General features: G+C 42.3%; 1 protein-coding gene across 1 annotated transcript in view; it reads left to right on the top strand.

The window, feature by feature from the left end:
- Positions 1 to 265: 265 nt before the first annotated feature.
- The window catches only part of mrc2 (mannose receptor, C type 2), a 13,021-nt gene continuing 467 nt past the window's right edge, over positions 266 to 12,819 (top strand). The window contains exons 1-18 of the mRNA XM_037688613.1: positions 266 to 462; positions 579 to 727; positions 1,078 to 1,295; positions 2,625 to 2,767; positions 3,712 to 3,808; positions 3,902 to 4,031; positions 4,349 to 4,515; positions 6,244 to 6,412; positions 6,489 to 6,631; positions 6,702 to 6,810; positions 6,877 to 7,043; positions 7,118 to 7,238; positions 7,301 to 7,539; positions 8,904 to 9,066; positions 9,141 to 9,290; positions 10,732 to 10,845; positions 12,420 to 12,599; positions 12,685 to 12,708. Of these exons, the coding sequence (XP_037544541.1) occupies positions 266 to 462; positions 579 to 727; positions 1,078 to 1,295; positions 2,625 to 2,767; positions 3,712 to 3,808; positions 3,902 to 4,031; positions 4,349 to 4,515; positions 6,244 to 6,412; positions 6,489 to 6,631; positions 6,702 to 6,810; positions 6,877 to 7,043; positions 7,118 to 7,238; positions 7,301 to 7,539; positions 8,904 to 9,066; positions 9,141 to 9,290; positions 10,732 to 10,845; positions 12,420 to 12,599; positions 12,685 to 12,708 (2,680 nt within the window). The remainder of the gene's footprint in view (positions 463 to 578; positions 728 to 1,077; positions 1,296 to 2,624; positions 2,768 to 3,711; positions 3,809 to 3,901; positions 4,032 to 4,348; positions 4,516 to 6,243; positions 6,413 to 6,488; positions 6,632 to 6,701; positions 6,811 to 6,876; positions 7,044 to 7,117; positions 7,239 to 7,300; positions 7,540 to 8,903; positions 9,067 to 9,140; positions 9,291 to 10,731; positions 10,846 to 12,419; positions 12,600 to 12,684; positions 12,709 to 12,819) is intronic.

Raw genomic sequence — 12,819 nt, 5'->3', positions numbered from 1 at the left:
GGCAAAGAGCAGAGGAGGCAGGGAGCTGAAATCATGACATTCTTTGCTCTTTTAGAGCGATTAGAGTTTAGAAACATGGTTTATAATATTGCCAGAGTGTGGGAAGGGTTTAAAATGCCTTAATATGTATACAATAAAAATAAACTACTACTTGTACTACTAGTCCTACTTTGCAGTTTTTCACTTATCGTGGGTCTTGAGGGTACGGATCCCCTGCGATAACGAGGGACTACTGTACTGAAATTCTTAAACTTTTCTAGTGGGTATGCGCCGTATGCTTGTGTATTGCGTAGACTACACCACTGGTCACTTTAACTGGTTTAAGTTGAACTCCATCTCCTCTCAGGGCTGGAAGTGGCACAGTCCGGCTTGTTACTGGGTGGGAGAAGATCTGCTCACCTTCGACGAGGCCAGAAAATCCTGTGAGGCGCACGAAGCCGCCCTTGTTACCATTACCAACAGGTATAAAACTTCACGAAGGCTGGTGGTAAATTACCGACAAACCTTCTGGCAGCGGTTAAAACAATTTAAAGTGTTTGCTTCTGGGTGCCGTCTCTTTTATTTTTCCATCTGTAAAGGTTCGAGCAGGCCTTCGCCAACAGCCTGGTGTTCGGTCACTCAAAAGATTCGTTTTGGATCGGGCTTCACAACCAGGACACTCACGGCTCCTTCCACTGGCTCAGCGGAGATGAGGTGTCCTACACCAACTGGAATCGAGACCAACCAGGTCAAGTGCACAATAAAACGCACAATCGGATGTTTGCTATTGGAGGCTGAAAACTGCAAACGGAACTGAAATATCAGGATTAGTAATGATTTGATCGGACGAGGCCACGGAGTCCTGGAGAAACAGATTGTCTACCAGAGTTATGAACATATGCTTGTTTAGAAGATAGTGATGTGTTAACCACTAGTTGTGCTTCTTGTATTTTGAGACCAGATCAAAATCTTCCAATCATCCTTTAGGATGTGTGAAATCATATTTTTTTCTTTTTAAATCACAGCTTTTTTTTTTTTGCTTTAATTATTCTTTTATTTACCTCCTGACTCACATTTTTCCCTCCACATCTATTTTAGTGAGCGTCCGTGGCGGCTGCGTCGTCATGGCAACAGGCTCCGCTACAGGTCTGTGGGAGGTGAAGGAGTGTTCGTCTGCGAAGGCGAAATTTATCTGCCGCCAGAACCAGGACACGTCCCTGGGCCCCGAGCCCCCCGTCCCTCAGCCCACCCCGAGCCTCAGCGGTTCCTGCCCCGTCAGCTGGAAGAGCAACAACAACCTGCACTACTGCTACAAGGTTCGACCCGCCCACCGAACCTGACCCGACCGTCACGTTTTACAGCTCATAATATAAAATCAGTGTTGTTTTCCAACAGTTATAATTTAACACTGAGTCCATTCAACCTTTATTTATACAGGTTAGTCTCATTGAGTCACTCCTTTACAAGAGATTCCTGTTGTAGACATACAACATATAGAGTACAGACAACAATAATTCTAGAAAAAACAATTAAAATCAAATAAAAGTACATCTAGTTGTAAAAACAGTCAAATCAAGGTGCCATATAAAACAAGGTAAAATACTAAAAACGAGCACATTTGCTTTGATGTTTCTATTGGCATTATAAAATGTTTAAAATCCTTTAAAGAAATCAAAATCAGATCTTCAGATCTTTTTTTAAGGTGTTCCAGGTTACAGGAGCAGAGTAAGAAAAGGTTTTTTTCCCCTAGTTCAGTCTGCATTGAGGGAGCGCTACAAGTAATGAGTCTATGAGAGCGCACGCTGTAACTGCACTGACGACGTGACACGTGGGAGGAGATATAAGAAGGAAGCAGACCAAGGAGGGATTTATAGATGAAGATGAACCAGTGTGAGAGCCTACGTGTAGATAATGAAGACCATCTGACCAATGAGTACAGGGTGCAGTGATGGGTATGGTAGCTATGACCAGTTATGAATCTTAACGCTCCGTGATAGACGGCATCCAACATCTGCATGCAGCTGGCAGGGGCATTCATGTAAATAAAGTCACCATAATCTATGGCTGGTAGGAAAGTAGCAGCTACAAGGTGTTTCCTGGCATTCAGCGTTAAACAAGATCTAGTTCTGTAAAATAAATCCAATTTCAATTTCTTTATCAAGTTTTCAACATGTGGCTTAAAAGAGACTTGTGCATCTATTGAAATTCCCAAGTATTTGTAAGAATCCACAAACAACAGGAACACCATGCTTGGATGAGATAAGAGGAAGAACTGCCGGCACCAACTTCCTGTTTGAAAACAACATCCCTTTAGTTTTATCAGCATTTAGCACCAGTTTGAGACTGTAGAAGCTGGAAAACCTTGGCAAATGTGTTAGCTCGACAATAAACAATTGTATCGTCAGCATAGGAGGCATCAGGAATGTTCTGACCTACATTACTTAAATAAACTGTAAAAAGAGTGGGTCCTAAAACTGAGCCTTGTGGCACACCATTAGTGACTGTTAAATAGCTAGACGAAGTGCCATTGTGTCAAACACATTGCCTCCGACCTGATAGATAATTAGAAAAAAAACCTAAATAAAATCAAACTGTTGATTTTGTAAACTGGACCCAATTAACAACTTTCCGTCACCTGCGTTCAGGTGTTTCACTCCTCCCAGCTGGAGCAGAAGCAGAGCTGGCTGCAGGCTCACCTGTTCTGCCGGAAACATGGAGCCGACCTGCTGAGCATCAGCAGCCCCCAGGAGGAGCAGTTCATTCTGCAGATCCTCCACGAGACCTTTGGGTGGGTTTGGACTCAGAACCAGCGCACGTGGTGTTTAATGGCACGTTATGAAACTGTCACAAAACATTTAGTATCGGATGAATGTTGATTCAGCATTTTGCTTCTTTAGCTAGCACTTAGCTACATTTAGCTTTTAGCTAGCATTTTTGCAACTTTCAGTTAAGATTTTGCTACTACGGGTTTTCAAGGTAGTATTTTTCTACTTTGACCATTTAGCTACATTTAAGTTTTTGTTTTAAACATCCTTTACTTTTTTGCTTTTATCTACAATCCAACTTTGACACTTTAGCTAGTATTTAGCTACCTTTAGCTTTTTTTTTGTGACATATAGCTAACATTTTACAACTTGTTGCATTAGGCTAGAATTATTTTAATTTTAGCTAGTTTTTGTTGCTTTTTGCTAGACTTGTGCTACTTTTAGCTGCATTTGGTTAGCTTTTTTTGCTTTTAGCTAGTGTTTTGTTCTGTTTTTGTAACAATTTAGCTCATTTTAGCTTCTGTTCAACTTGGTGTAAGTTAAGCCATTTAGTTTCAGCTACTTTATCAAATTTCAGGCAAGTCATTGAGCACTGAATACCGTATGCAAGCTGCATATTTTTGTGGAAAATATAATTTCTCTTGTTGATTTCGTACTCTTTGTGCACAAGGACACATGAGAATTATATTAGAATTGCCACTTTGTTCAAGATGCCATGAAATATGTGTTTTCTAGTTTTAACAGACCAAACAAACTTTATTGGAGTTGTAAAACTGTCATTCAAGATTGATCTCGATCTATTCTTTCCACTTAATATTGTTTGTTGTTGTTTCGTTTGGTTGGTTTTGTACATCTTAACCAAACGGCTTAGTTTAAAAGTTAAAACCGGTTTGTAAAATAAGACAAGTTGCATAAAAATAAAAGTTCTCTTTAAGTGCGTCCAAAACTCCTTGACTTTGCCTCGCAGGGAGTCCGAGGAGCACGAGCAGCACTGGTTTTGGATCGGACTGAACCGCAGGAATCCCATGGACAACGGCAGCTGGAAGTGGAGCGACGGGCTGCCCGTGAGTGCAAACAGAACCCAAACGTCCGCTGGTGTCAACAGAAACGGACCAGAAGTGGTTAAAATGTAGTTTTGCTCTCTGCTTGTGTCTCAGCTAACGTACCAGAACTTTGGGCGGTACTACTACAACATCCGGCAGTGTGCGGCTGCAGACCTGGGCACCATGACCTGGCTGGCCATGCACTGCGACTCCGACTTGGACTGGATCTGCAAGATTCCCAGAGGTACAACTTTCCTGGACCTTTCTTTTTATCTGTTAAAGAGAAACTCGCACGAGATCTTGTTTTTATTAAAGCTGCTCTTTATAAAAAGTGAAAATAACTCCAAACGTCTGCTCACTGTGTTTCTGAAATATTATTAAGGGTGACTGTGTTTTCCTTATTTGAACACTTTGTTCTTTTGATGCACGTTTTCAGGAAGCGTTGAGAAAGTACCAGAAGTCACTGAAGGTCTTATCATTTTATTTTCTCTTTGCAAACTTAAATCACATCCTGACTGTGTGTGGGAAGCATCACCTTTTTTTATTATCATCATTTTCCAGGCACCAGTTCACCCGAGTGGATCCCCTTCCAGGAGGCGGAGTACAAATTTTTTGACCACCGCACCACCTGGGATCAGGCCCAGAGGATCTGCTCCTGGTTCGACTCCTCTCTCACCTCCGTCCACTCAGCGGATGAACAGGCGTTCCTGGCGAACACGTTACGCAAGGTACAGCACGGCTCGTCAAAGATTTTTATTGTGGGTAAAAGAATATCGCATAAAAACATTCAGTCAAACAGCTAACGGTCATAAACTGGTGCGTTAACTTGAATAATTCTGCATCGCCACCATGCAGCGTGAACGTCTTCACTGACACTTACCGAATTAATGAAATTAAAACGAGGAGAGCTAAAATCAAAAAGAAACGTAACTAAAACCCAAAGTTTGCTAAACAACATCTGGAAGCTAATCTGAACAAAATCATAGCTAAAAGCTAAATGAGCAAAACTGTAGCTAAAAGCAAAAAGTATAAAAAGACTTGGGACTTGAGTTTGTTTTTGCTCCTCGGACTGATGAAGTCCTTTGGATGGAAAACAAAATGCTCCAACAAAAATAAACCATCCAGAGGACCTGACATAACGATGTTAGACAGGCAGAAGTAGATTTCAAAGGAAACAATGATTTTGAACAAATTCAGGAATACATTTTAGATAAATAAAAAAAAATAAGGTTACAAATAACAATTTTCAGTCTGATCTGGACAGTTTCTTTTTTTTTTTTTTTTTGTGCTGAAACGTTTCACCTTCCATCCAGAAGGCTTCATCATTGTTGAGCATGGACTTTGTTGGTTTTGAACCAGTTTGACATGACTGTCGACGAGGGAGAGGGCCGGCACCGGAGGAGGGGGCGTGCCAAAGGCACCATCTTAGCACCAACATAACTGGTTTGTTCCACTTTGGAGTAAGCTGTTGGGGGAAGAATCAGTTTTGTGTTGTTTCCTTGACTGATGAAGCCTTCTGGATGGAAGGTGAAACATTTCAGCACAAAAAAAACAACAACAAAAAACTGTCCAAATGACCTGACTGAAAATTGTTGGATTGTATACCTGGATTACTGAGCATGGACTTTGAAGGTTACAAATACTAAAAGTCAAAGCACACTATTCTTGATCAAGCCAAATGTTTTAGCATATCTGCTGAATAAAAGTTTCGTTGCAAACAAATTTACAGGGAGAAACTAAAAACACGAAACACAAAACAGTTAAATGATGCCATCTGGACGGATTCTTTTCGTAAGAAACGTTTCGTCTTTCATCCGAAAGACTTCATCAGCCCGCCACCAAGGTCTGTCATTCCACAGCAGGCGGGCTTGAAACGCATCAACAAGGCTTTGTCTGCCTCAGAGGAGTCGACGGGGGAGAGGGCGGGCCCCAGAAACCATCTTATCACCAGCAAACACCGCAGGAGTGTGCTGCTTCTGGGACTGATTTTGTTGTGGCTCCGCAGACTGCTGAAGTCCTTTGGATTAAGGACAAAAGGTCTCAACAACAAAAAAAAAAGAAACCATCCAGATGACCTCACTGAACTTTGTTGGACATCAATAAGGTGCTATTTATATGACAGACCTTGGTGGCAGGCCTCAGACTGATGAAGTCTTTCAGATTGCTTCCAAAAAGAAACTGTCCAGATGACGTGATTTAACTTTTTTGTGATTTGTGTACCTGGATGACTGAGATTACAAACCTTAGTTTAAAAACAAGACAACAATCCTGTCACTGATAACATATAGACTATTAAAATACTGTTTAATATTGTAAATATTTGCAGTAATAAACGTCCTGGACGCCGTGTTTTGGACGACAGGTTGTCTCGGCAGCATATTGTTGGTAAAAGCTTTACCATAAATGCTAACGGTACTTCTCAAATACCATAAATGCTAACGGTACTTCTCAAATAGCTGGTGAAGACGGAGGGAGACAGCTGGTGGCTCGGGCTCCACACCTTTGAAAACGACGGGCGTTTCCGCTGGTCAGACCACTCTGTGCTCAATTACGTCTCGTGGGCGCTCGGCAGGCCGCTCCCGCTCAGCCGCGACCGCAGATGTGTGCACGTGTCTGCCAGCAAAGGTAGGACCAGCCAGAAATAATCCCTGCCAGAGGCATAAACGGCTGACCGCAGCTGGCTTTGTTTACCTGTGGACAGGTGACTGGGCCGATCAGAAGTGTCACTCTGACCTGCCTTACATCTGTAAGAGAGTGAACGTGACGGGGACCATCCCTCCAACTCCATCAGCCCCTCATCCTCCAGCAGGCTGTCCAGACAAGTGGTCGTCTTTTCAGCATAAGGTGCAGCGCCAGGTTCTCGAGGCCTTCCAGGAGGGCCAGGCCTTTACTTTAATCTCTCTGCTGTGTCTAGTGCTTCAGGGTGTTTGATCAGTCCCCGCGGGTCACCTGGTCCGCAGCCAAGCTGAAGTGTGACTCCCAGAGAGGCGTGCTGGCGGTGGTCCCCAATCATCTGCTTCAAGGTAATTTATAAAATCACACGCTGGAACGTCAAGAATGTGTGACGCAACCGATTCTCTCCCGTACAGCTTTCTTCACCACCCTGTTAAAGAATGTCAGTGTCGACCTTTGGGTGGGGCTGACCTCCGACTCCATCGGCCATTTCCAGTGGGCCAAATCTGGGCTGCTCAGCTACACCAACTGGGCTCCCGGAGAGCCGCTCGACAACAGCGGACCACATCACAACAAAACGCCGGTATTTACAAACCGCCGGTCGATTTGTCGTCCTGTCTGTCTGTCGCTGCGCTGATGGTCTCACTGCCGCCTCAGGGAAACTGTGTGGTGATGATTCACGGAAACCCAGAGAAGAAAACGGGCATGTGGGCCTCCCGGGCCTGCGAGATGGAGAGCAACGGCTTCATCTGTCAAAAGCAACAAGGTCCGAGACTCGGTAACCACCGCGCCGCAGGTCCATGCGAAAACAGAGAAGTAAATTGTTTTTTCTGGCTTAAGATCAAAGTCTGCCTCCGGCTCCGGCCCTCATCCCCGCCTCCCTGTCGAAGCCCGTGGAGCTGGGCGGGGTGACGTACCGGGTCGTGAAGAAGCGCCTGGACTGGACCGGCGCCCTGTACCTCTGTGAATCTTTGAACGGGACCCTGGCCACAGTGACGGACCCCTTCCAGCAGGCTTATCTCTCGTTGCTTATCAACAGCCTGCACCAGCCCGCCTGGATCGCTCTCTACAACTACGGAGTGAGCTGTGCAGAAGTCTTGAGCCCCTCACTTCTTTATATTTTGCTTCCAAGGAGCTGGATTTGCTCATAACCATTTTAAAGTGGTCTTAAGAAACGTAGCTCCGGACTTTCTGAAAGTAGTTTATTTTATGACTTTGGCTGCTCTTCTACTCATTTTCAGTCCAGTGCACGACTATTTTAAGATTACAGTTATGCAAAGGGGATTTTTATTGTTGTGGCTGATGCCACTTAAAGCTGAAAATCATTCAAACGCCAAAAAAGCTTCTTAAACTCAAAGGATATACCTGCGTAATTGATGTTTTTTGGATTTTAAATTAAATAATTAAGACTTTTTTTTACCAGTGAACGTCACTAAAACACAACTCAAATCCATGTTTTTAACGGGTAAGTCTAAAAAAAATGGCCAAAGACAACAATCTAAATTAAAACGATATTTTTGCAATTTTCCAGTTTATTCAGATTATTCACACACAGAGAGAGAATCATAAAACATTATACGTAACTGCAAGATAACAGTGCATGAATCAGATCTCCGAAAAGCTATTTAAAGCTTATAGAGGGTATAATTACATACAGTTTATAACGTATTAATAATTACAACACTATAAATACATCATACATTCCTCATAAAAAATTCCACATACAATACAGATTATGTTGGCTCTGATCAATCAGTTACAGGTTCTACCAGTGAGCTCAAGTACTTAAACAAAGCAATTTGGTCTTTAACTGTTTTTTTGAAGGTGGAGATGAATTTCAACCCGTTCAAACTCTCGCCAAGCTCGATCCAAATCTGTGGGCCCCTGCAAGAAAAGGTTCAACTAGTGGTTTTAAGTCTTCTATTTTTGGTGTAGATAAGATGCTTTTTCCTGGTTTTATAAGTATGTTGTGGACCACTGATTGGAACGAGCTCAGTTAATCTATATATTAATCACAAGGTGATTCCTGAATAGCCTTTATAGCTGATACCTTAATATCTGAAGGATGATGCATTTATTAGGTCTTTTTTCTTAAAGAATAATTTCCATATATTGATGTAAATAGTTCTTCAGTCCTGGGGTTGACTCAGCTTTTCCACATCTTTAACTGCACAATGTGGAATATTCTGTTGTGGTCCGGTAAAATAATTAGACTGAAAAAAGGGAAGAAGCTGCCAAAGTCCACGAGAAAACTTTAAAAGACCTTCAAAAGGCCCAGAGAACTAGAGGAGAGTCTGGATGCTTGGAAACAAAGTATAAAGAAGTCAGAGGTAGTTTGAAACTTTTGCACAATATTTAACACATCACTTGTTTAGATGTCATACACAGAGGATTATTATATGTCGGTCAGGTGAAAGAGATAATATTTCCTCCTTCTGTTCAGGGACGGAGCTTCACCTGGTTAGGTGATGAAGAGGTGAAATACTCCAACTGGAAAGACGGAGAGCCCAATCAGATGGCTGGATGTGGTCACATGACCACCACAGGGCAGTGGACCATGACTCCCTGTGATGCTAAACTGGAGGCCGCGATATGTCAGATTAATGGTATGTGAGCACGTATGCACGATGAAGAAGAAGATGAAGAGTTCCAGTCACAGAATTTGTTCTCCTCCCGACAGATGAGCCTGTGAGTCATCAGTGGATCTACCCCGGACAGTGCCCCCACTCTGTGGGCAAGTGGGCCTGGGTGCCCTTCAGAAACCACTGCTACGCCTTCAACCTGCAGCTTCTCCGACTGCAGCAGGATGCACGCACGTCCTGCAACAAAAGTACGGCAGCAGCGCACAGCGCCGGCTGTAAAGCCAACTAGAGAAATTTCATTTCCTGCAAAAACCTGCTGGAAAAACAGCTGAAATGTAGCTAAAATGGAAGAACAAGCCAAAGTTATTAGAAAAAAGCAGAAAGAACAGACATTTGCCGAAATAAGTTTAAATAAGCAGAAATTAGCACAAAAATTAGGAAATTACCGGTAGCTAAAAAAAGCCAAAATTTGCACCAAAAAAAAAACCCAGCTGAAAAGTAGCTTCAAAAGCATAAAGAAGCTTAAATTACCAGAAGAAAGTAGAGAGAGCTCATTTTTGCTGAATTAGCCTGAAAAAGTTGAAATGAGTACAAAGAATGTGGAATTGGCTGAAAAAGCTAAAATTAGCATAAAACAGCTAAATAGTAGCTGAAACAACTGAAACTAGCAGAAATAAGATGAAAGGATCATAACAAGATTAAATTAGCAGAAAGACGTTAATTAAGCTGTAAGTAGCACAGATTACCATGAAGAACTTTATCTGAAAACTGCTAAAATTAGTTTAAAAGCTAGCTGAAAAGGTAGGACAAGCTTAAATTATCATAGGAAAGCAGCAAGAACATGTTTGCCCAATTAGGCTGAAAGAAGCATAAATTTGCACAAAGTGGAAACTAGCTGAAAAAAGCTGAAATTAGCAACAACAATAAAAAGAAACAGCTGGAAATAGCCAGACAGGCAGAAAGTAGCTGAACTTACAAGAAAAAGGTGGAGAGCACATTTTAGCTGAATTAGGCTGAAAAAAATGTTAAAACAAGTGCAAAATTGTGGAATTAGCTGAAAAAGTTCAAATTAGCATAAAAAGAGCTATACAGCAGCTGAAATTGTAGAAAAAGCTGAAACTTGCAGAAATAAACTGAAAGGAGCAAAACAAGCTGAAATTAGCAGAAAGAAGTTAGAAGAAGCAAAATAATGTTGTAGTTTGCACAGAAAGAAAAGAAAGAACCAGAAAGGAGCACAAAACAGCTGAAAAAACAGCTAAAATTAGCTGAGAATAGCCGAAAAAGGTTGTAAACAGATCTAAAGAGATGAATAATGTAAAATGAGCTCATTTCATTTTATATGAGGAAAAAATGGCAGAAAAGGCTAAATATTTCAAAAAGCTGAAGTCGTAACTAAACCAAAAATCAGCAGGATTGTCCTGAAAGAGCTGAAAGTTCTGATTTATGATCTGGAAATAGATTGAAAACTGCGAGACGAGAATCACGCCGAAAAACGTACAGAAGAAAAATGGATCACAGTAGTGTGAGTGCTTCATAAGCGTTAAACCCGCAGCACCTCTGACCTCCTTCTCTGCCACAAACACAATCAACACGACGCATCAATATCTGCCTGAATGTGGAGGCCTCTCATCGACCACATGGTCTCGTTTCCCCTCGTGATCAATCTCTTTCTCTTCTTTTTGTTTTCAGTGGGAGCAGAGCTTCTGTCCATCCTGGATGAGGCAGAGAACGGTTTTATTTGGGAGCACATCCAGAGTTATTCAGAGCAGGCGCGTGGAGCTTGGCTGGGCATCAGCGTGAAAGGTCCAGTATCTGCCTCAGAACCTGTCCTCCAGCTGCCTCACCAACCCACTGACCTTCACCTTTTATTTACTTATTTTACAAACGCAAGCTTTTAAATAGTGTGAACTATTAACACGATCGTTTTCTCTTCATAGCTTCTTCTGTACATTTATTTTGTGCTATTTTAATCCTTCATGGATCAAAACATTTAGCTTGAATAGGAAAAGTCTGCCAAGACTTTGGGGTTTGTATCTTTTACACTTTTCCAAATAAAGTAGTCCCTCACCTTTCGTGTGGGTTACGTTCCAGACCCCCCTGCAGGTGAAAATCCACAAAGGAGGGACGTTATATTTATTTGAATGCTTTAGAAACGTTTCCCACACTCTTGCAATGTTCTAAACTCTCCTAACGCTCTAAAAGAGCACAGCGAAAGAGAGCAAACAGACTGATGCTATGGTTACAGAGCCAATCAGCCCCCCGGGGGTGGACTGGCCATCGGGAGCACCGGGTCGGCTCGGTTCGGGTTGCGCTTGATTATTTTTAATAAACAATCCATGCATCTCACTCTGGTATCCGCCTCTCTGAAGCTCCCACAGCAGCGATGAGGAAAGACAAACCCCGCCCCCTACTTTCTCTTTCCGAGGCTGATAGCCTCGGAAAGAGAAAGTAGGGGGCCTTTGGCTATCACTGAGCAGCCAGGCCACCGGGAAACAATGCGTACAATCTCATGGCAAAAGCCTGCGAAAGAGTGAATTTGTGAAAGTCAAACCGCAAAGTATCGAGGGACTTTTTTTATTTACCTTCATTTAAAATAAAATTCCACATAGAAGTACATTAAGCTTTTCAATTCCATTAAAAATATGCTTGATATCTGACTCGGCATACTTGATCTTTTTTCTTATGCTGCTTTAAACTTTTAGCTACTATTTTGCTGCTTTTGGCTTTTACCTACCATTCTGCTTCTTTCATTCATCCTTTATTTATACAGGTTAGTCTCGCTGAGTCATCTTTAAGCTACCAGTCAATAACTTTACTAATAAATTTAGCTTTGGCGTCTATTTTGTAGAATGTTTTGCAAATTTTAGTTACTATCGTGCTTCTTTTAGCTCCTCATATGCTGTTTTTAGTTTTTTAGTTGCGGTTTTGCTGCTTTTAGCTCATGTTCGGCTCATTGTAGCTTGTGTTTTAGTAATTTTAGCAATATTCTTGTTTGTTTTAACTCAGCGCCAGAACGCAACTTTCACACTTCATTTTGCAGAAAACACATTCTTTCTAGTTTTAGTTCACTTTGAGACAAATTATTTGCAAATAATTGTCCTTATTTTTTATACTTGCCGGAATAAAACCCTGAAAATAAAGGTAATTAAAAAAATTAAATTAGGAAACGGGATCAACATTTTTTTTTTACGTTGATTAAAAACGTGATGAACACGGTGCCTTTTAAAGTAAACAGATTTAAAATTCACGACTTTCAATCAGAGCAGTTTGTGTGAAATGTGCATCGCTCCGGTAATTACAGAGACAGAATCCATAAGAAGCTGTCCAGGTGAGAGGAAGCACGGCGACCTCTGAATGTGCTCGTGTTGCCGCCGCAGGTAGAGGTCTCGTGTGGAACGAAGACACGGAGATGACGTTCACCAACTGGGAGTCGCACAACGTGGCCTTCTCCGTGCTTTCCGCCAACTCCTGCTTCTGGATCCAGAGCAACAGCGGCACGTGGAAGCCCGGCTCCTGCAGGAACCGAACGCACGGCGTGATCTGCAAACGGCCTCGCAGTAAGAACGCACCGGACCACCCGTTACATCTCACAAAAATAACGGGAGCGGTGAGTTTCATCTAACTTCTCCGTGTTTCCTGCAGGTGCTGAAACGCCATCTGGAACAAGTAAGTTTGTTGCAGGAAGGCGTAGGCGGATGGTAATGTTCTTATCTCTGTGTGTGTGTGTGCATGTGTGTGTGTGTGTGTGTGTGTGTGTGTGTGTGTGTGTGTGTGTGT

Source organism: Nematolebias whitei, chromosome 15 (genome assembly GCF_014905685.2).
Source record: "Nematolebias whitei isolate Nwh7 chromosome 15, NemWhi1, whole genome shotgun sequence".
NCBI classification, from domain to species: Eukaryota; Metazoa; Chordata; class Actinopteri; order Cyprinodontiformes; family Rivulidae; genus Nematolebias; species Nematolebias whitei.
Note: the sequence above shows the minus strand (reverse complement) of the source record. Positions and strands in the feature narration are given on the sequence as shown.